The sequence below is a fragment of the Vidua chalybeata genome, chromosome 15 (assembly GCF_026979565.1).
Source record: "Vidua chalybeata isolate OUT-0048 chromosome 15, bVidCha1 merged haplotype, whole genome shotgun sequence".
Lineage (NCBI taxonomy): Eukaryota > Metazoa > Chordata > Aves > Passeriformes > Viduidae > Vidua > Vidua chalybeata.
The window spans coordinates 716,078-738,307 of record NC_071544.1 but is presented as its reverse complement, the minus strand read 5'-3'; the positions used below and the strand labels follow the sequence as shown (position 1 = coordinate 738,307).

Sequence of the window (22,230 nt, the reverse complement as noted above, 5' to 3'; positions counted from 1 at the left end):
CTGTCCAGGCTGCACTGTTGTGTTTGTGAGTGCTCCAAAACGGGGCTGATCAGGAGAAATGTGTAAAGCATCTGCAGTATAGGTTGAATTAAGATTATCAGACATGCCCGATATACAAAGATGTTAGGTTCTACCAAGCAGGGTTCTTATTCTGCACCAGTAAAAGCTGAAATTAAGATAATTATATTTATGGATCAGAGTATAAGTGTGTCTATGCATTTTCTCAAAGGGACTCATTGTAACATTCACTTCTTTCAGCAAGTGAAAAATATGCTGAAAATAAAGTTGCAGGATGCTCTGGTGTTTTAAGTGGGATTCTTGTGGCTCTGAAACCCAAAGGAGCAAAGGCAGCAGCACAACCTACCAGAAGAAAATATTCTGGCACATGGGGAAAATTCCTTTCTGTTTTAAGATTTTAAGCAGGATTTTCTCTTAGACATGGTCACAAACACAGCTGCAAAGATACCTGACTTCTTAATGCTTGTGCTGCTGAAGCTCCCTTTTGCCAGATAAAGGATAACTTATTAAATGCAGTACAGAAAATCGTCGCTCTTGGGTCAGAGGATATAAGAGAGTGTGACTATTTTGGAATAAACATTAAAAGATGTGGGCAAGGACTGATCTTCTACAGCACCTGGGGACACCTGGCACCAGCTGCACCCTGAAGAGTGCCTCAGGGGAAGGACTGTGGAGAAAAGTCCTCTGCACCAGCCCCTTTGGAGAAGTTTCTCCCTACAGACACAGCACAGTTCTTACAACTGTTCTCAGGGCATGAGCAACAGAAACAATGCAACAACCACCAAAAATCAGGTATCACATTAACTCTCCCTTTAACACCTTTGGTTTCACATATTTATTTTTGGAAACATTTATCATGGGACTTCTCTTAAACTGTTACCCCTAGTCCTCAGCATATGTAAGACTATATACTTCCCTTTTACTGCATTTTAATTGCATGAGAAGTTTTAAAAGTCTTTTTTTTTTTTTTTCTTTCCTGAAGTCATTTGGGACAAAAGGCATCTGGCACTGGGTATTTAAATAAGACCTGTCAGAACTGTAAAATTAGTTTTACGTTTTAATAAAGGTACTTTAAAAATCTCAAATATAATTCTGCATTCAAACCGTGTTTGGATTAAGTAAAGCAGATCCCATGTTAAATCTTAATATTAAAAATAAGTCAAGTACAGAAGTAAGCCAGTCCTCATCTGTGGCATTATAAACAGCAGCAAAGAAAAGAGGTAATATCTCCAATATCTTTTGGGGGGGGCATTCTGAATTTAGAGAAGCAGCATTGACAGCAGAAAATCTAATATTTATATTATATTGTATTATATTATATTATATTATATTATATTATTTGCAGTTTATCTCAATTTATCTAGAGACCCAGGCCACCTTTAAAGCTCAGACTCAGCCCCGTGTGTGTTTCTATCCAAAATTCTCTCAACACTTTCTTGTCCTCACTGGGACAGACCATCCTGCCCTCCTCTCCCCACCCTGAAGGGATGGCCCCAAGGACCTGCATGGCAAAAGATCCCTGGAGGTGGTGGGTGCCACACTGGCAGGGAACAACTCTGCTGTATGTGTGCAGCCCACACCCATCCAAACTGGGACTGACAGCGCTCACTTAGCTCGGAGGGCTCTGTGATCAGCTCTGCAATGGCACAGAATTCACTCCAAGGACGTGCATACATACAGAGGACAAACCCAAACCCTCCTTCCCCTCTCGCTACCGCACACCAGTGAGCACATCCCTCCTCCCCACCAGGACACCTTCTGACTCTCCTTCTTTGATCTCCCTCCAACCTTTGGAGTGCACAGAGAATTGCCCACCCCTACACCTACACAGACCTGAACATTTGCAGGCAGAACTGCTGGCCACATCTGTGTGCCAAGCCCAAGGACTGGGCTGCCCCCACCTTTGGCATGGGAGGACACAACCACCTTTGAACCCTGCCAAGGTGACAGGTCTCCCCATGTTTGCTGCCACCACCTGAACCCAGCAACCACTGCTGGGACACTCATGACCAGCACCACTGGAACAGAGGAGCCCAAGGACGCACCAGAGTGGTGAGACAAGAGACGGCCCCTGGCCAACAACACCTTCTCCAGGGGCTTTATAGCCCAGCACAAAGCTGCAGCCTGACCTGTGCCAGAACGGAGCCACTTCTCCATCCAGGACCCCAAAGGACAGAGGAATCGGGTAACACGAACTAAGGAGCTTCAGTGCAAGCTCCTGGTGGGGAACTACCTGACATTTATGATCCCTTCCAAACCAAACCATTCAGTGACTCTGTGGCAAGGCTTTCCAGGTGCTCAGCAGGCCTGGCCCTCCTCCAAGGTCACAGTGTGGATGAGGGGAGCAGGCAGGGAAGTGTCACAGGTGCAGACAGGCTCGGGGCAGCCCCCATCCCCCAGCCATGCTGTCACCTCCCTGCCGTCAGCTGCCCAACCTGGCACTGCAGCACAGGTCACCTCTGGTGTGAGGAGTTAACGCTCATCCCCCAGCAGGCGCGATGAAAAGGAGACAAAAAAGCAGGATGCTGGTGAATGACAGCAGTGGGTGGCCCAGCCCTGCACACAACAGGCACAGCCAAGTGTGTCTGGCACCAGACAATGGTTGGGCTGGAGGTGTGTGGGGCGGCAGCACCAGCGCCATTCTCACGGTGGGGCACCCGGCCATGTCGCCTCAAAATCCACTCCTCTCCTCACTCCCAGCTCTGCTCCGGGGATGGGTTTGTTTTTTTCTGTGTTGTCCTTCCTGTTGGGACATTTGCAGCTCTGAAAAGAAAGCAGGTCAAGCCCCCTCAAAATGGTGTATTTAGAGCTTCCCCTTGAGTTCCCGTGGCTTCCTTGCTGCGCTGGAAAGTGCAGCTGGATTTTGGGGTAGCAGCCTGACCCCTGGCTGCTCGGGCCTTATGTCAAATGCTGCTAATGTGTTTTGCATTTGTGCTTGGGGGCAGGAAATCTCAACTTCCGGGTTAATTATAATTTATATAGCAAGATCTCAGGCTACGGGAATTTTTTTCTCCAGCTAATTAAGAGGTGCAATTACCTTTGAGAATCAAAGGGATATTCTGGTACCCAGCTCTGAGAAGCAGATTACAGGCACTTAAGACATAAGGACATCTTTGCTTTACTACATGTTCTTAGTTTTTGATGTTGATCATTAACAAGAATTTGTCATATTTCTGATCTGTCATCACAATGTCCTGCTGACCACCTGCTAGAAGCCACTGCAACAGGGTAACACAGAGCATTGCTGCTTTCCCTGTGATTACCTATCCTTCCAGCAACATACTCAGCTGGCCTATCACCTGCTGCTCAAGGCTCTAAGAAAAACTTCCTGCTTATGAATTAACAAAGCTTCATGATGACCTTGAGGTGGGCAATACCTAACAGCCACAGACCACAAGCTCAGGACTACTTACTCCCAAAGCAAGCAGTGCATTGATGAATGTTGTATTATTTTAATAATAATGTTTGTATTTATTTGTAAATATTATTATAAGTAATAATTACAAATTGATACAATAATTATAATAAGTACTGCATTAATTTAGCAATAAATATTACTAAACTGTCCCATGGCAGCCGCTCTGCATTGCCCTGTCCTTCCCAGTGGTCGAGTGCAAACAGGAGGATACCGTTTGCAAATCCACCCCTCCCACAAGCTCCTCCCTTCAGCTCCTTGCCTTCGTGTTTGTGCAGAGGCTTAACAGTTCCAGCTCTCTCTTCTCACTACTCCCGGAGGTAACTGCTGAGCCATTTGCAAGGGGTTAATGTAATTGAATACTCAGATGTGGGGAGTGGGGCATTTGGGCTGAAGACAGCAGTGAAAGGTTCTGAGGAGCCCTCAAAGTCTTGCTCTGGGGTCTCAGCAGAGCCTCAGCCTGGCCCAGAGTGCACAAATAAATCCTCAGCCACTCACTGTTTTTTAGGGATGCGCTTGGCCATTGCTCTCAGTGAAACGGAGTGCTTAAGTTACAAACTGGTGCCATGCATTTGTCAGTAGCCCACACACGCTGCAGGGCTCACACACCCACAGCAGCAGCCTCCACCCTGACCCAGAGCACAGCCAGAAGCAGAGGTGAGGCTGGCAGAGGCAGGAAGACCAACCCTTCCTCCGAAGAGGGGATTCCAAGAAGCTCTGTCTTGTGTGGGTTAGAAATGAAGCTGGCAAAGGCGACGGGAGCTCAGCAGCTGGTACCCAACATCAGCAACTCTCTACCATGACTCGATTATGCTGTGGCAGCTTTATCAGGCTGCCCTTTGATGTGCTGACAGCAGCAAACTGGCTGTGCTGAACTTGTGGCCACGCAGGCGGAAGCACGCACCCCAAAACCACACACCGTGTGAGGCATTTTGTTAAATGAGGAGGAGATAACACAGCTGACACCTTGGCGTGGAGAGATGCCTGCTGGCACTGCTCATCTCACAGGGAGCTCCAAGAAGCTCCTTTAGACCTGACAACCGACTTATCCCACAGGTATTGCCATCCCTGGAAGCCATCCTTTGGTAAGTGGCTGCCAGAGAAAGGGCAACAACATCAGTTGTCATGAGTCATTTTACAAGAACATCTACAAAACTACACAGACCTGTACCGAGCAGAGCATTTCCAGTACAACCAAGTCCCCAGACAGAATAATCTGTTTCTCTTCAGGAGACTAAGCAAAATCAGGAAGGCTTTCCTCTGCAAAGGTTGAGAATAATCAGGGTAGAAGAGAGGACAGCAGTTTTTAGACCATTTATTACTCTACACAGGAAGGTATCTTGCTCCTTTTTGGTGCAGGCAAGAGGTTGGGAAAGGACCTAGCTCAGCCCTGGAAAAAGCAAGAGAAGGATTACAAAACTATGCTTGTAGTCTCAGCTTAAGCCAGGAACCTGCAGAACATTCAATGAAAAAGGTTGTAAATGCTTCATCAACAACATGACCAAGCTACATAGGAAAGAAAAAGAATGGAAGGGCAGATGTAGAGGGAAATAAATTTACTCCAGCATTACCTTTCCCTACAGCTTGCTATTTATTGAAGAAGCAGCAAAAGCTTCAGTGTGCTTCAGGATACAAACGCTGACACGGAAATTCAGAGCCCTGAACCACTTCCAACAGGGAAAATATACTGACCGCAGTCTCTTTGGAGGTCAAACAAAATCAATAGCCTTTCTCTCCAGTCTGTCTCTAAACTAAGCTTCTTTCAAAGACATCCAGAGAAAATGGATCATCTTTTGTTGTTGTGTGTGGTTTTGGGTTGGGCTTTTTTTGTTTTCTTTTTTTTTTTTAAGTGGTCAAACATTCATAGAAGCATAAGAACTCCTTCCTCCCTAAGCATACTGAAAGGATTTTATAGAAGTCAACACTGCCCATCAGTTTTACTACACAATAGATGAGTTATCCACTTCTTGGGGAGGAAACCAAGCTGGAAGCTGCTTAGTGCTCAGCAAGAGAGGAAAAAATAAATCAATGCATTTGCTTGATTGGGGTACGTTTAAAGCTGGTTGTCAATTAGTTCAACACAGTTTGCTGTTAGAGAGCATAACAATTTAGCCCCAGGAGCCGAACTTTGCTGCATTTCCTCAGATTCCTCCTGCTGAGAGACAGATATTGAATGCAGCCAGGTCAGGCACAGAGGAGGAGGAGAAGGGGTGAGGCTGAAGTCACAGCCACAGAGCAGGAGCCTGACATCAGATACAGCCAGTGGTGACACCTTCCTTCTGTTCTGAGCACGCAGCACACCAGACTCGTGTCCAGGGAGGAGCAGAGATGAGAGCTGGTTCTCGCCCTGGTACACAGCATGCCTCTCCCCTCCCCAGCACATATCTTCTGAGATAAACTACAGCTTGCACAGCCTTGTGCAGATGGTATCATCCGTTCCACACAAGGAGGTCACCCCAACGTGAGCAAAAGGGCAAAAGGACTGAAGCGGGAGAATGAAAAACTTCGCCTATCTCCAATTTTTTAAGTAATACAAATTCTTAAAAATCTCCATACAAAAATCACAAATGGGGACAAACCACAAAAGTCACTTCCCAAGGGTCCCCCTGAATGCATCCAAAGGAAAATCACCGCATTCAAGCAAGGGATCACCAATGGCGTTACCTGCTAGTTCTGTTCTGACAATCAGTGTTGAAATTCACTCATCAAAGCAATAATTCAGGCTGAGAAGGCTCTCGAGAGGTGACCCAGCTCAACCCTCTGCTTCAAGCAGGACCACCAGGGCTGGGGACTGTCACTTCTCAGCTGTGCTCCAGCTGCCCTGCAACAGGTCACTCTCTGAGACGGTGACATCCTGATCTAAGCACACCTAAGGGTGGCATTACTGTGCCACAGGCATGGCTGGAGAGGGACAGACACATCTGCAGCTGACTGGGGCCCCAGTACCAGCAGGACAGAGCACTAACCCCAGCAGAGCGAGCTGCCCCCGGCCGTGACCGTGAGACTCTGGTGCCCTCACAGGCACAGGGAGTCACGTTTGCCAGCAGGCACCCATCCTGCGCTGCTGGACTGCGGCTGGCAGAACCTCCACGGGCTGTGCTCAGGCCACGCTGTGTCTCCAGCTGCCCTTCCAGGCACAGCACACCGTGATTCACAGCCAGCCTGCACTCACACCACGGGAAGGAGGGTTTGTTCCCTCAGCCGATGTAAGGGACACCTAATTTCTGAGTGAACACATTTAGCATCCTATCATTACGATCTTAGTCCCGTGCCCACACGGGTCTAATGGTGCTGGAAAATCCTGGGGAAGCTCAGAACAGGCTCCAGCAATGGTGACCATCAAACGTCCACCCCAGCTCCAGTAGCAGCAGGAACAGCCAAGGCTAGGAGCTAGAAACAAAAGTGCTGCTTCTTTGTAATGCTTTTTATCTCCCCTCCTCCAGCCCCCCCAGGTGGGACAATTTACCCGGTGACTATAAAGCTCTTACATTCTTACATGTGCTTGTTAGCACCCCCAAATTAGTAGGTGTAAAGTCAATATCCTTTTGCCTATTTACTCCTAATGAGTCACCAGTCAGAAACTTCACTTGAAAAAAAAAAAAAAAACGGTTACAAATGCAGATGCCGAAGCAATGAAATAAAGGCAAGAATCACAAACGTTGCACAAAGGCAAGGGGCTGGGCACACCACACAGCACCAGGCCATTGTCACCGGCTCAAACCTAACAGCTTTGATTTGCCTCCCACCGGCTAAAATGGTTTGAAATGCAAGGTCTGAACAAAGGTGCAAGACACAGGAGGAATGGGAGGCACTGTTGGGCACGTAATCTCCTTTCAGTCTCACACAGGAGCTCCAGGAATGGCTCTGTTGAAGTCGGTGGAGTTTGAGGAGTGTAGGAAAAAGGATAATCAAGCCTTGGCTGCAACAGAGATCCCTCTGTGTGATCTCTCCACTTAACAAGCAGAAACCTTATTGGGGATTTATGCTGAAGTTACCTTTAGGCAAGTTCCTTCGGCACTGGAACCTGGTCTTACATCACTGATCCCAACAGGACAAGACCGTCTTTTGGGAGCTGCAGTGCTCGCCCTCTAACCAGCCAAGTATGTGACTGGAAACCAGGAGCCTGAAGCATCCCCCAGTCTGCTTCAGCACTCACCGCTGCAAACTGTGAGCCTTGCAGCTGTCCCTGGCCAAGCACTGGGGACACCTGCACAATATTTTTTAGATTTATCTGGTGCTTCCATGCCACCCTATTCCTAGCCCTTCCCTGCTGCTTCTCTACTCTAAGGTCCTCACAGCCTCCAGAGGCTGTGAGTGACATCCCATGATGCTACAGCTCCCCTCTCACATTCCAACAGCCATTTCCTCTCCTTCTTGTCCTTCCACAAGCACTTGAGAACATCAGATGTAAACCAAAGCACACCAGCTCGAAGCCAGGATCCCAAGCATGTCACCCACCATGTGGTCAAACACCAAAGGCTCACATCACCATCGAGCTGCTCAGGAGCAACGTCCGCTCCTTCTCTGCCCCACCAGCCCAGCTTTGGGATGAGGCCAGAGCAGCTGAGCAGTGGAGGAGAACAAGGACTCCTTTCCACAGAGAGGGCTGGAGCCCTCCAGGCAGCACAGCTGCTGTCACTGCTGAAGAACACCCAAAACTCAGCACAGCTGAAAGAGGCAGGGTCACAGTGGATGGTGGGGTTTTGTTCGTGCTGCTCTGGGAAGTTTATGCTGCTCTTGGCAGCTGCAAATCCAGAAGAGGAGAAGGCCTCTGGGCACACATTTTAGCTCATAGAGACAAGGGCAAAAAAATTTGAGCACCACCCTGTCACGCTCCAAGCTCCACCACTCCAGGCAGCATCAATAAAGGACAGACACATTCCCAAGGCAGCTAGAGCACAACTAAGGGACTCCAAGCTCAGGATATATTGAGAAGGTCTCAGCTCCTGTGTTCACCATAAAAGCATGAACTGTCTATTATGGACATTCAGAAAATGCTGAAAGCTCTTCAGAGACCAAAGCGGGCACTATTTATTGCTGGCACAGCTCATTAAAAGGGATGCTCGCAGAGTGCAGTAACATTCCCATCTCCCTTGAACCCCAATACCCCCACTCTTCCTCACTGGAAGAAAAAGTAGGCGTTTCTTCTTTTTTACTGGGATTTCTCATTGCCTTTACATCCAGCTCACCTTCCACTTCTTGCGAGCAGTGTGACCGCAGACGCTCCACATGTGTTCTCCTCTGCACCCGACTGGCAAGCAGTCTGGAAAACGCCAGTATTGGAACGGCCTGGATTCAGTGGTTTCTGAATGCTGATCGGACACTATTTCATTCAAGCCACAGATAGTCATTTTTGGGGGATATTTTCAGCTCCCTTTTTGGAATCTTCCAGCTTTCCAAGCATCATGCATCAGCAGTTTCTCCTCTTCACAGCTTCGTTATTTTTCACCTTTCTGCCGAGCCCCGGTGCAGTTCTGCAGGGCCTGGGCGCTCCCCTGTTCTTGCAGACGGCCATGCAATGCCACTGGCCTTGTTAATATTTGCTGTGCTCCACCTTGCAGCTGCGGAAATTCCTGACTATCTATTTTTTCAAAGAACTGAGATGAAATCCGAGTGACTGGAGTGCCTTATTTTTTATACACTTAACACCTTTCTTGAGGAAATCCCAACCTAAAAACAGGAACAGTCTCACAGCATCTCAAAGCACCAAATAATTCCTTCTAACCAGGCTACCAGTGTGGTCTCCATTAGCACTGTCTCCTTAGCATCTCTCCATCTGCAAAGCTTTCATCCTGCTGGCACACCATGGGGTGAGGGAGTTCTGGGCTGAGGAGAGACATATGAGGACACTGAGACAATGGAATTCACGTCACTTCATTGTACGTGAGGAACAAAGTTCCTTCCGTGTCCAGTGTCTGGAGGGTCCAGCCCCAGTGTCCCACCACCCCAGATCAGCCAAGTGGAGTAGGAGATGCTCCAGGTGAGTGGTGTGGCCCATGCCAACACCACTATGAGTCTCCAGAAATCTGACTTTAGGAATCTCAAACAACAGCCGAGTGAGGTTCCATGGAACCTTCAAGGAGAAGTGTAATCTTCACATCAAGTTTTGTATTCCCCATCCTGTCTATAGTTAGGCAGTTCTTAACAGTGTTATTGACAGTTCTCATTTCTTCCAAATGTTTCTTGAAGGAATAAATTTGGCCACTTGACATCATGTATGGGAATGTTCACCCAAAGCAAAACGTACAAGACCATTTGTTGACAATGTTTTCCTTCCTTCTTGTCCAAAGTAAAAGCAATTAAAAACCCTTTTGGAAATGCAGACTAGCCTATTTGTAGGGTGCTTTTAACTGCACCCCAAGAACCAACTTGAATTAATCAATGACTAGCCAAATGCTTAAACATCGGAAAACCTCAGAGAGCATAAAGCAAGGTTTGGTAACAGACACCAACGCAGAACAACTGCAATAAACCCAAAGGAGCTCTCAGCATTTGTGCACAGAATCACCCCTGGCCTAGAAATATATTTAAAATAATACAGACGTCTTCCAGAACTTCATCACAGAATGGTTTGGGTTGGAAGGGACCCTAAAGATCACCTGCCAGTGTCCCCCTAGCAGTCCCCAGTACAGATTTCAGACAGAAGTAATCACTATACTGACAAGCACAGCACATTTCTGGAGCCATGGAGGAGAAAGGAAAGCCCTAAGTTTGTTTATGTGTTATTTCATCAGAGCCAAGGAAGAACATTTAACAAAGCAGCTGCTTGACCTTCATGGGAAAGCACCATAAACACAGCAAGGCAGGAACAGATAACATCATATTGACCTGTCTTCAGGGGCTGGCATTCACATTTTCATAAAGTGTCTCAGAAGATAAATCACTATACTAATAATATTTGTATTGATTATCTAAACTGAAGCAGCAATCGACTCCATTGTCTCACTTCCTCTTAAATTGCTCACAGATGGGATCCTATTTCCTATTCTGCATTTCTAATGGGAACACTTAAATCACAGTGGAGAATTATACACACACACACAAACTGTTAATAAAAACCCTTTTATGACTTGCATGAAAATAAAGATTTTTCACTTTGTAGCTCACTTTCCACTCTACACAGGAATTAAAAATGACAAATTATCAGCAGATCTCTAAATTGCCTCTCCTCATTATTTCTGAGTCTCTAATATTTGCTGACAGACAGGCCTATGCTTTCCAAACCCTGACCAGTGCTTGTGAAGACTTGTGAAGTTTAGACACAGAGTTAAAAGGAGATTCTTTTTTTCCCCATGAAAGCCAAAGTTCTTTAAGCTATCTCAAGATCCAAAATCAGTGTGGTGTCAGAGGCACAATAAATGTAAGGTTTTGCTGTTAGTGGAGGTACAGAACAAGGACTGTTGCACAGAAACTGGGCTTCAGGTGTGATGCTGGTTGCAGCAGGAGCTCAGGAGAGCAGCTCAAAATCAAAAGTAAAGGAAATTGCCAACAAATTAATCGTTTGAAATAGGTTTGTCATGAATCAAAAAAAGCTAGGATTTTTCTCAAACTTCTCATCCTGCCTAAGCAAGGCTTTTCCCCACCTTGGCACAGGCACAGAATATGGCAGAATAAAAACAGAAAATGTCTTCAGTGTACAGATGGTTTGTGTAAGATGCTAACAGTGTGTTTCAAATGGAACCTTTCAGAGCCACCAGGAAGGTGAGAGCAACCAAGAGTTCTCGCTGCCCAGAGCAAGCTGAGAGCTGCAGCTCCATCCTCAGCCCCAGCTCCATGCCCAGCTCCATGCCCAGCCCCAGCCCCAGCTCAGGCTGCTGCCTCACACAGAAGCTCCTCCTGGCTCAGCAAAACCCTGAGCTGCCTGGAGCTTCAGCTCATCCCCTCATCTGCTTTCAAGGAAAAGCTTCACCACTGCCCCACTGCAAATGAAAAGGGGAGACGTTTTAAGGAACAAAAAATAATACAGCTCTCAGGGATAGCTGGGCAAGCAGGGAAAAGCCCAGAGCCACAGCACAGCAGCTGGAGGGTGAAGGCTGCTCGGCTCAGGCCTGTCCCCAGGACCCATTGACTGTACAGCTGCCATGGTGAATGATCATCCCTTACGCTGAGGTCAGCTCTGCCCTCGGGCTAAGTAAGTGAAAATAAATGGTTTAGAAGATAAAAGGTCTTTTAAAAATTTATTTGTCTTGTCGTGATGTCAAAACTGTAATGGGAAGGGACTGGAGGCAGTGATACTTCAGTTAAATGGGAAACAGCCATCCTGATGGGTCAGCACAATAAATTACAAAGCAGATCCCAGCTCATTCGGGATTTGGGGCTGAGCTGCACTGACAGACAAACCCGTGCACGCACCTGTTCCTGGCAAGAAAAGCAGCTTGGAAATACACGTGGAAAAATTGTGGAAATACAGCGATATTTCACAAATTCAAATTGATGTTTGGACTATATCTGTTATCTTTCTTGCACAGAAATTCTGAGCCTTCCAGCCACAGTAAGTTTAGTTTTTTACTCCTGCTCTTTCCAGGAGAGGGATCAAAATTGATTTAAACTATTCCAGGAAGGGAAAGGGTTAATCAGATTTCCCAAGGCAGCTTGCTGTTAAGGTGCCAGAAATACTGAGGGAAAGAATGACTTGCTAAGGATGGGACAATGGCACTGGTATTTTGCATTTGTTTCCAGGCTTTCAGATAGAACAAATGGGAGTCATTAGTGAAATGAGTTTAGGGAGTTCTAAATTAGCTGTCAGGCTGCCAAGCCCGAAGAAGTGCTATGTCAGCCATTAATTATGGAGAGCACCGGATTACCCAGACCTAGGAAGGAATCCTGCAAAATTTAGAGTCAATTAAAGGAGGCTATTTTGCTATAATATTTTCCACACAAATTACACCTCCTTATGGAACAGAGCCCACTTCTACCACAAATGAAATCTCTAGCAGGATGGAGTGTGGCTGATGTCTAGACAGCTGTAATGTGCTCTCCATGGGCAGGTCCGCTGGCATCTCAGGGCAGCTCCAGCTTGAGCAGGGCTCACCACCCCGGCTGGAGCGGCCCCAGGAAGTGACACCCGTTTGCCTCAGCGCCTTGCTGTCTCTGTACCACCCAAAGAAGCACATCTGTCTGTGCCCTTCCCTTCCCTTCCCTTCCCTTCCCTTCCCTTCCCTTCCCTTCCCTTCCCTTCCCTTCCCTTCCCTTCCCTTCCCTTCCCTTCCCTTCCCTTCCCTTCCCTTCCCGACAAACCCAAGCTTTGCTAAGACCCCAAACCCATCCCACGGGAGTTCTGAGCTAAACCCACTGAACCCGGGGGAGCCTCTCAAGGGGCTGGCACTGCTTCAGTGCCCAGTGCTGATGTCCCACCTGTGCCCTGCCCCTTGCACAGGGTGTCCCCAGATAAAGCCTCCACGCTGTAGACTAGAGAGCTTATCAGTAGGAAGGTTTATAAAACACAGCGATTATAACCTCTTGAGGGACCTGAGAACGTTTTTGGAACGGCGATGGAATGGATCCATGGAGCAAACACCACCTGGAACAGGCGATTAGTGAGGTACCTCCACACCACAGCCCAGCCTCCGGGACAGCACAAATTTTAGTTCCTCCACCGCAAGGAGCAGAGGGCTCTCACACCTCTGCACTGATGGTAGTCACTGCTCAGTGCCCCGCAGGACAGCAGTAGCTGGGGACAAATGAAACCAAAACCCCAATGGCAGTGAAATACAAATGAGGCAAAAAATGCCTTCACCCAACCAAGAGAGCTCTGCCTGCCCAACTGCGCCGGATACACAGATCGTGAGCAAACAGGATAGAATGTCTTCTGCCTTTTGTGAAATGAAAATAAATGAAAGGATCTAAGGTTTCAGGTCACTGATCTCTCTCTTCCCTATCTGTACCATTTATCGGAGGTAGAATATAAAGGTTCCAGGTCCTTTTTTTTTTTTTGTCAGCACTTTAATGGTTGTTTTCTCTCCTTCACCCTTTCATTTTCTGAATGAAAGGACCACTTAGGAACCTGTAAAGTAATAAGCTTATAATAGGAATATTGTTTTTCTGGGCCAGTGAAAATTCTTTCTGAATAGGTTAAAGGGATTAAAATAAAAATGCAATTTGTAAATAGATCAGTCCTTTAATTAGTTTATAGTCTGTTAAGAGATAATATTTTTGCTCACACAGATAATCTATTATCTAAAGATCTCAGAGCACTTTAGGAACATCAATTAAGCCTTTAAAAAAGAACAACCTTGGGAGATAGGTAAATGTATTTAGATTAATTAGTGCTGCTGTGAGCAGGAGGCATTATTATTAGATTTAATTTAGTCCAATAATTATCCGTTAATGGACTCTAATTCATCTGAGAAGGGATCAAATCCATCTGATTAAATGGATTACATCGACTCAATTAATTCTATTAACTGACTTAATTTGCCATTTAATAATCTGATACACGGGGCCAGATCTTGGCCCCGAAGAATGCATAAACCAAAAATTACACACCGGAATTATTATGACCGCAGAATTATGCATTGCAGAGCATGCATTTTGCCTTGCGCATGGCATTTGCACGCCTGGATAAAGCAGTCAACGGGGATTCCTCTGGCCTGATCCCCCAGCCCTGCAGCATCATTCCTCCCTGAGCCAGGGCTGGCTGCTCATTTTGCTGTACTTGGGGTGGCTGCTTGGAAAGCAGAAGTTCCCTGCCTGAGATCTGCCACTTCCCCTCTATTCTGGGCATTCTTTGCAGCCAAGAGGTGAGAAGTTTTACAGAAGTCAATAAACCTTGCAATAAAAGTAACCTCCCTTCAAAGGCAGGACAACCCTCCCATTTGGAAGCTGGATATGTGCAAAAAAAAAAAAAAAAGAAAAGAAAAAATCAAAAAACAAACAAACAAACAAACAAAAAACCACAAAAAAAAAATCAAAAAAAGAAACATTTGGACACTATTGTGAATGTAAGGGAAGAGGGGAAAGAGGTGCTAAAACATTATTTATTCCGCTATCCTTAAAACGGGCTGGTGCTAATGGGCTGGTGATGAGCACCAGGGGCCTTCGCCCTGACAGAGCTTCCCACGGCGTGGTCCTTGCGGGATATCACCTTCTCCCAGTTGGACCGGACTGTTGAGAGAATTCACGGCTGGAGCCAGCACACGGGCACCTTTTCCCACGTCTCTTGCCTTTTCTCAGACATTTCTCAGACGTGCTTCTCCTCCCAAAGCCTTCCCCAAGCTGCAATCCTTAGGCCAACCCACATCGCCCTCGCCGTGCACTCCCTCGGCAGGGCCGGGGCAGGAGCCGGGGGAGCCGGTGCCATCTGCGAGGGTGGCACAGTCCGGCTCTGTAACGCAGAGGGAAGGGGAGGGAAAGGGCAGGGGGACACTCAGCCATCTGCTGCGTGGGAGGTGTCCTCCTCCAGATGCAGACCTGACCGGCAAGACGGAGATGTGGATCAAAAGTTTGCAACTGCTGAGATCCCCAGACCCGGTTTAAGCCTCTCTCTGGTCTTGATCAAAGGTTACTCCATAATAATGCCTCAGGGGGAGGGGTTCCTGGCACATAATGAACCCTGTGTCATTGCCTTTGTGTCCAGGTTGGGCTGTAACACAGATGGTTCTCACTCCAGTAACTCCGACATCTCTCCCCCCTCCATTATCCCGGACAGGAGCTTTGCGTGGTTCCATCCCGGCGTGCCGTGTCCCACCTCACTGTCTCCCCGATTATCATGCTCCAAGTGCTCCGTGCCAAGCAGCACCAAGAGCAGATTTCCATAACCTTTCACAGGGCTGGGGGCGAGAAGGCTCTGCAGCCTCGGGCGCGTTTGCTGAGGAAGCTCTGGGGACGGAGTCGGGCGGGTCTGGGGGTGCAGGCAAACAACCCACGGAGCACACCGGCAGCGGGAGCAGGGTTTGAAGACAGGCAGGGATGGGGGAGCAGGGTTTGGAGGCAGGCAGGGATGGGGGAGCGGGGTTTGGAGAGAGGCAGGGAAGGATTCGGGGTGCGGGGGTTTGGAGACAGGCAGGGATGCAGGAGCGGGGGTTTGGAGGCAGGCAGGGATACAGGAGCTCCCGGCCCGGAATCTCGGGCTCTGTCATGGCAGCACCATCGTCGGCCACGAGCACGCTCCCGCACGCGCGGGTTTGTTGTTCAGACACGATTGCATATGTATGAAGGGGACAAGATGGGCTTTGACACATAAATTAGCACTTGTCAACTGCTCCCGGGAACACTTCCCTGCTGCACCCACTGTAAATGCCGCCTTCTTTCACCGAGAGGAAAACTCCATCACGGCACCTGACAGCCACCGCGGGCAGGAGCCGCACCCGGGCGGCGACGGCAGCGCCCAGCGCCTCGTTTACACATCAGAGCTCAGGAGGATGAATGCCATAAATTGACAAAATAATTAGCAGCCAAGTGGCACATTTCCGCCCTGTAATATCTAGAAATTTGGGAATGACAAAGGACAAGGTTGATGAGACCTGAGGGCAGGGCTTTCTCTGAGAGAGGGGCTGACCCTACACAAGTGCCTTGGGGGGGGGTCACTTCCCACCTGCCAGGTGCTCTCTGGCTGTCGCTTCCCGTGGAACAGCTCGCTGCTCCTGCACCTGTGCCAGCAGTGGTAGCAGCTGCCCTCAGTGCTCAGCGTGTGCCTCATCCATCCTGAAGCTTCCTGAGGGAACAACCGCTCCCAGATTTTGACCTGCCCTCCTCGTAGCTCAGCTCTACCTCACCAGTGCTGCACCCGACAATTCCACACAAATGGTTGAGCCAGCAAACTCACACACCTGTGCAGCAGCACAGGAACACACAGGGCCGCACATCCCAAACACAAACAGGACCAGTGTTCTCAACATCCCTAAAATCCTCCCAACAGACAACTAGAGTAAAAGCATCTTAGCAGAAACCATCTCAAAATGAACCAGAATTACAGCATTTTTCATAGCCCAGCCTCTAGCAGCATTTCCAGCATGTTGCTTGTGTGCAAATCAGAACAAGGACAGTTGAATGCACTGCTAGCACAGGGTAAGTATTGTTTTTCCTGCAAGATCCACACACACTCAGAGATTCAGCTTGAGCTCTAGGGAACTCTCAAAGCTCTCAAAGTCTACTTTCAGTTCAAACCAAACATCCCACCACCCAAAAAGATGAGAGTGCTTCATTCAAACACTGGATTCACTGAAATGCGAGTCCAAGAGTTCATGGCGAAAGGACTTCCCCAACCACCAATTTCGGCATCATTTATGAATTGCAGTAAACACACTGTGAGCTCATGGCTTGGGGAGAAAGACATTCTTTTCTTCAACCATACACTAATAAATTGGGGCATGGCAGTACTGTGGGAACTGCCTGCAGCTGGGAGGCAGCACCAGCAAAACAAATCTCATGTTCTTAACCTGGAAATGTTATTTTTCATTTTATTTTGGTTTTTATTGCTCTTATTACTTTTCTCCCAAGAGGTAACACAACATCCTGGATTAAAGCCTTTGACCTGAAGTCTGGGGGATCCAGTAAATATTCTTACCATATTTATCTCCATCTTCTCCTTTGGCACTGATCCTCCTGCCGAGCACTTGGATGTGCTTCCCACTTGTCCTGCTGTAAAGCTGATAGAGCCGAAGCTGCTTCCTGCTCACATCATCCCTCGCTCGCGTCTGATTCTCCACGTGTATCCGAAAATCCACATTCTCCTCAGCAGCAAACATCTGAGATGGGTGGGGAGTGGGGAGAGAGAGCAGAACAGACCATGAACACAAGGCTCTGGGGCAGAGGGACTGCAGACTAGCCTGCCAGGGGCACGGGCACTGGGGGACTCAGATTTGGCTGCCTTTCACCTGGCAGCAGTGTCAAGTACTCGTGTATAATTCCACCCAGAGCTGGGTCTCCACAGTAAAACAAACCTGGGCCATTACAATCAAACTGGGGGTTTTTGAATAAAAACTTCTGCTCATTCCCGCTTTGATTAAATCCTAGTCAGCCATGCTGGCCATAAATTAGGCTCCCCACTATATATGCACAGCCTCTAGCAGGTTACATGGGCACAAATTGGAAAGTGTGGACAGCCAAACCCTTCTCAGAGATTTGGTGCATCACTTTCAGTAGCTGCACTGATTGTCTGGGTTAACTACAAGAAAAAGTCAAGGGAAAAAACTCTTCGTGTTGCCCTTAGCAGTCTGGACTTGAACTTCACACTGGCATAAAATCCACTACAACCGAAGTGACACTTGTATACTCTTCAGCTTAACTGACTAGATCTGCTTCTCTGCAGTGAAGCCACCACATGGTCACCAGCCATGGATGTGTTTCTGCCCACCTCAAAAGGGCCACAGGAGGAGTGGTGAGAGTCAAACCAGCTTTTCCACCAGTGGCTGTGATCAGGAGGGGTCTGACAGCCTCAGACACCTCATCTGTTTGTTCTGGCCAAGGGAGTAAATTAACCTTAGTTCACTACAGCTTAAAATATTAATGTAAACTTTTCATTTTGTTTCCTATTTTAAGTATTCCCAAGAAATATCAAAACAGTAGTCCCACTTTTCCTTCCAAAGAGTCTCCTGACTTGCCCAAGGTCAGAGGACCCAACAACACCACTGTTCTCAAGATGCCTTCCCAAAGGGGAGACTGGGCAGCATGCATCCAAAAAGCTCTTCACACCCAAACAACAGGAAAGCCCAAAAATTGCTCCATCTATGACCTGTGGAGCATTTGCACCACAACATCCACACTGTCCACTCCAAACTCACAGATGGGCAACATTTTGGTGGCAGACTCCCTTTAGAGCACAATAAATGACACGAAACATGGTCTGCAAGCAAAAGTGTTCTGATGTAGCAGTGTGGGGTGGGAATTGGCAATGAAAATGGAAAAGGTGAATAAATCCTTGTTCAGATCCACTCCTGACTAAAACACATAAAGAAAGTGGCCACAACACATCAAAGAGCCCCACTTCAGCCTTCTGCACATCATCTCATACCAGCAAATACAGTGAAGCCTGAAAGTGAAAGCCTCACTAGAACTTTGCAGCTTTTCCAGTTATCCTGGGGACACCCAGGCCTGCAACAGGAAGAAAATCTCTCTCAGGCAGTGCTGCTGAGCACCAGACCTTCAGAAAGCACCCTAAGCCAAAGCCCAAGATCAGCAGAGCAGCAGCAGCAATGAGGTTCCCAGTGATGCTTCGGGATTGCCTTCAGTGCTGTTACTAAAATCTGGGATTTTGGTATTTGATGTTTTGAGGAGAAAGTGATTTATCTCTGATTTGGCTGTCAGATGCTCATAGGGAGCCGAAGGCAGAGGCTGGGCAAGGGAGGCTCAGGGCAATGCTGGGACATTCACTGCGATGTCAGAGGTGACAGACAGGGGTCACAGTATTTCCCACTCTCAGAAAACAGGGTGGCCAGGAGCTGTGACCCAGAGCTGGGGAGCAGGAGGAGGAGCAGCCCCTAGCCAGAGGGCATGGTAGGGTGCCACATCAGGATGCTGACAGAGCTCTGGCCAGCACAGAGCAGGGCTCTGCTTGCCCTGCCCTCCCCAGGCACCACAGCTACACCTGAGCAAAGCACACAGGACTTGACTTTTGACAGAAATCATATTAATTTCTTTTTCTCCTTGCCATGAATTTTCTTGCTTTTTTTTTTTCAAATCCCATTGTTGCAAAGGATGCTAAACTACCAAACACAGAGATGTTCCAGTCATGCTGACAGTCTGCCTTGTGCCCACAAAGCAAGGCTTTTTGCAGCTAAAATTCTGGCTCTGTTATTTTAAGATTTAAAACAGATTTTAAATCAAGATGACGTCGTTACATTGCTTTCACCACATGTTAATGAATTTCACATTTTTCTAGGAAAAAACCAAAACAGGTGGGATTTGAAGTGGGGGGAAGGGCAGGTTGCTTTGCTTTTTTGGAAACTCCCAACAGAAAATGCAATCTATTTTCCAAAACACATTTTAATTCTCTTCTAATTGTTTCTGGAGCACTCACACTGCAGAGGCCCCAGCCCTTAGCTGCAGTGCCTCGGTGGGCCCAGGAATACCCACGGAGCTTCCTGCACAGTGCTCAGCTCCAACATGTCACCAACACACCTGTGCACCTTTTTCACTACTGTCTTGCCTAAGATCAGCTAATTAAGCACCCTTTCCTTATGCAAGTAGAGCACCAGCAGCACAGGGGGTGACATCTCCTCTTCCCCTGTCCAAGAAGCTGGCTGGCAAGCCCATAGCCAAGGCCTGAAGTAGCTGATGCAGGAATCAGCAGGTGATGCTGACCCCGAAATACAGTCAGCCTAGTGTGTGTCACTCCACCACTTCCCTAGAAGTGCCCGGTTCTGACCCAGGCCACAAATCTTGGAAAAGGAACAGGCTATAGGTTCCCCTTGCAGCTGAGCTGTCTCCTGGCCAGAAGCCGTGGTAAGAGCAGCAGTGAAACCACCCGGATTTAGCCACCTGCTTAAAGATAAGCTCACACTTAACCACCGTGTGGAAACAGGATGCTCTGCTGGAGGGTGGCCAAAGGGAATTAACAGTGCCAGCCCAGGCTGCATCTGGCCTGCAGCAGAGAATATCAATACCCCCCAAAAAAAACTTCACATAGTGTTGATTTAATGAGATAAAACCTGTTTGATCATTGCTAAAATCCATTCTCACAGGACTTCTTCCCTACAGGGTACACTCCCTCAAGCAGCAAACCTCTCTGAGATAAGGAACTCCATGTATATACCAAAAGACAGACTCTTCTATAAATCTCATAAAAATTGGTAACATATGTTTCCTTTGGCAACTGATTGCCAACACGCAGTCAAGGAGGTCACCTGAAACCAAGTAGACTCACCCTCAAATACACTTGAATGCAGAAATATCTTTAAGACCCTTAAACTGAAGGGCTTTCACTCCTGTTCACCAAAGAAAGTTTTCCTGTTTACTGCACATAACATATCATACACAAAATGAGGCCCTTTTTTGCCTTTCAGTCTGATCATCCACACCTCCACATAGGCAGCAAAACAGACCCTGGGTCCAGAGCTCCACACAACAGGTCTCTGAAGGAAAGGGCTGCTTGCACCTTCTAGCTCCTGAGCAGCACTGTGGGACACAAGAGACAGGACTCTTCCAGGGATTTGGGGTTGTATTATGGTCTGTCTGGCATCTGTCCAGCTGGTATGGGCTGCTATCTGTGCATGTCCATTTCAGCATCTCAGGATAGTGGTTTTGTGTAACTCCATCTCATTCTTTGGCAACAATTTATAACCTGCAAAATCCCAGTTGTCCAATAAGAACATTGAATTTAGTTTCATTTTCACTCTTCTCTTTTCCTTTTCCATCAATTCCTTATCTATTTATTATTTATTTTTCACTACACCTTTCAATGATAATATCCAGCTACAAACACAGCTGGCTATCCAGAGTTTATACAAGGGAATAAATAGCATTTATTTTAAAAACAACCATCACCTCAAGCCCCAGAAGCAACAGAAATGTCTCACTCATGAAAGGAAGCTGCTATCCCTCGTCTGTTGTCCTTGCCCTATCATTCAAGGTGGAGCATTCAGTCCTACCTCCTTTTCCAACAGCAAAAGGAACCAAAAATGACATCCAGCAAGTCCACAACGGGAGATTTTCATGTGCTCTTTTGCCAAATGTTTCCCAAATAAGAGTGAATTTCATTTTAAATGGCTTTACAATGATCCTTCAGCTTAAAGAATGACTCCCCTCTTTGTTAAATCCCAGATGGAGGGTGAGGGAAAGACCATTTTGCTGATGCAGCCAAAGGTTTCACTGTGCATTAATCCAAGAAAAGCTCAGGAGCGGCAAAAGCCTCCAACAGCAGCACTCTGATGTCAGCCCTGCACAGGCTTGTGCCCCATCTCTGCTCTCACAGATGCCTCCTGTGAATGGAGCAATCCTAGTCTCGCCAAGGTCAATGAAACCTGGCCGTGCCAAGCCACGTTTGCAGGATTTGGCTTTCCACCCAACCAACCTCCACGCATTTCGGATTTTTCTATTTCAAGCTTTCCAGTAATGGGGGATGTTAATCTGTTATTGTTCATGTCATAAAGTGTTACAGCATGAGATGTCCAAGGCCCACAGCATACCCATGTTAGCTGGGAGCTGGACTTGAGGATTTCCTGGTGTTTTGCTATTTATGCTACGGAGATCTCAATAGAGAGCTCCATATGTCATTCCCCCACCTGAACCAGGAATACAAAATCCCTCTAGCTAAAGGCCATACCGATTGCAAAAGATAAACAAATCAGGCTATTCAAAGTCCTCTCAAACCCCATCTGATAAGCAGGAAATACTTATTACCTTTCAGCCATCAAATCAACCTAATATTAATGATTTTCTCCATGACCTTCTAAACACATGAAAGTTAACTCAATAAGGTCAACAAGAGGATATCCAAAACAGATCTCTCTCTCAAGCCCTCAAAGGCAAGTAACAAACCACTTTGCTTCCATGACTTTGGCGGAATTCCTGTATACAAATCACAGCAGGATTTGCTGGCTCCTCATGACAGCCACCCTCAGCACACAGTGAAACACATGCACTCCTCTTTCCTCCATTTAACTGCAAAGTCAATCCACCAGCAGGATGTTGTTACCATCATGTCGCAGAGCCTCCCAGAGCCAGATGGGAGTGGATGAGCAGTGCTTGGGCGTGGTTCCTTCTGTGGGTTTAGGAGCACATTTGGAAAAGCAGCTCCACACTCAGATGTGCAGAGAAGGTACTTTGCAGTGAAGCTCTGTATATCCAATGGGAGAGAGGCCATGGTGCAATAGTGCCAGAATTCCACAAATGGAGCTAAGCCTTTCCATATAAGAGAACTT

At 47.4% G+C, this 22,230-nt stretch overlaps 1 protein-coding gene across 3 annotated transcripts in view; it reads right to left on the bottom strand.

The window, feature by feature from the left end:
* The window catches only part of FGF18 (fibroblast growth factor 18), a 64,778-nt gene that overhangs the window by 25,217 nt on the left and 17,331 nt on the right, over nucleotides 1-22,230 (bottom strand). For all 3 annotated transcript variants that reach the window (XM_053956974.1, XM_053956976.1, XM_053956975.1), the window contains one exon: nucleotides 16,938-17,118. In XM_053956974.1, the coding sequence (XP_053812949.1) occupies nucleotides 16,938-17,118 (181 nt within the window). The remainder of the gene's footprint in view (nucleotides 1-16,937; nucleotides 17,119-22,230) is intronic.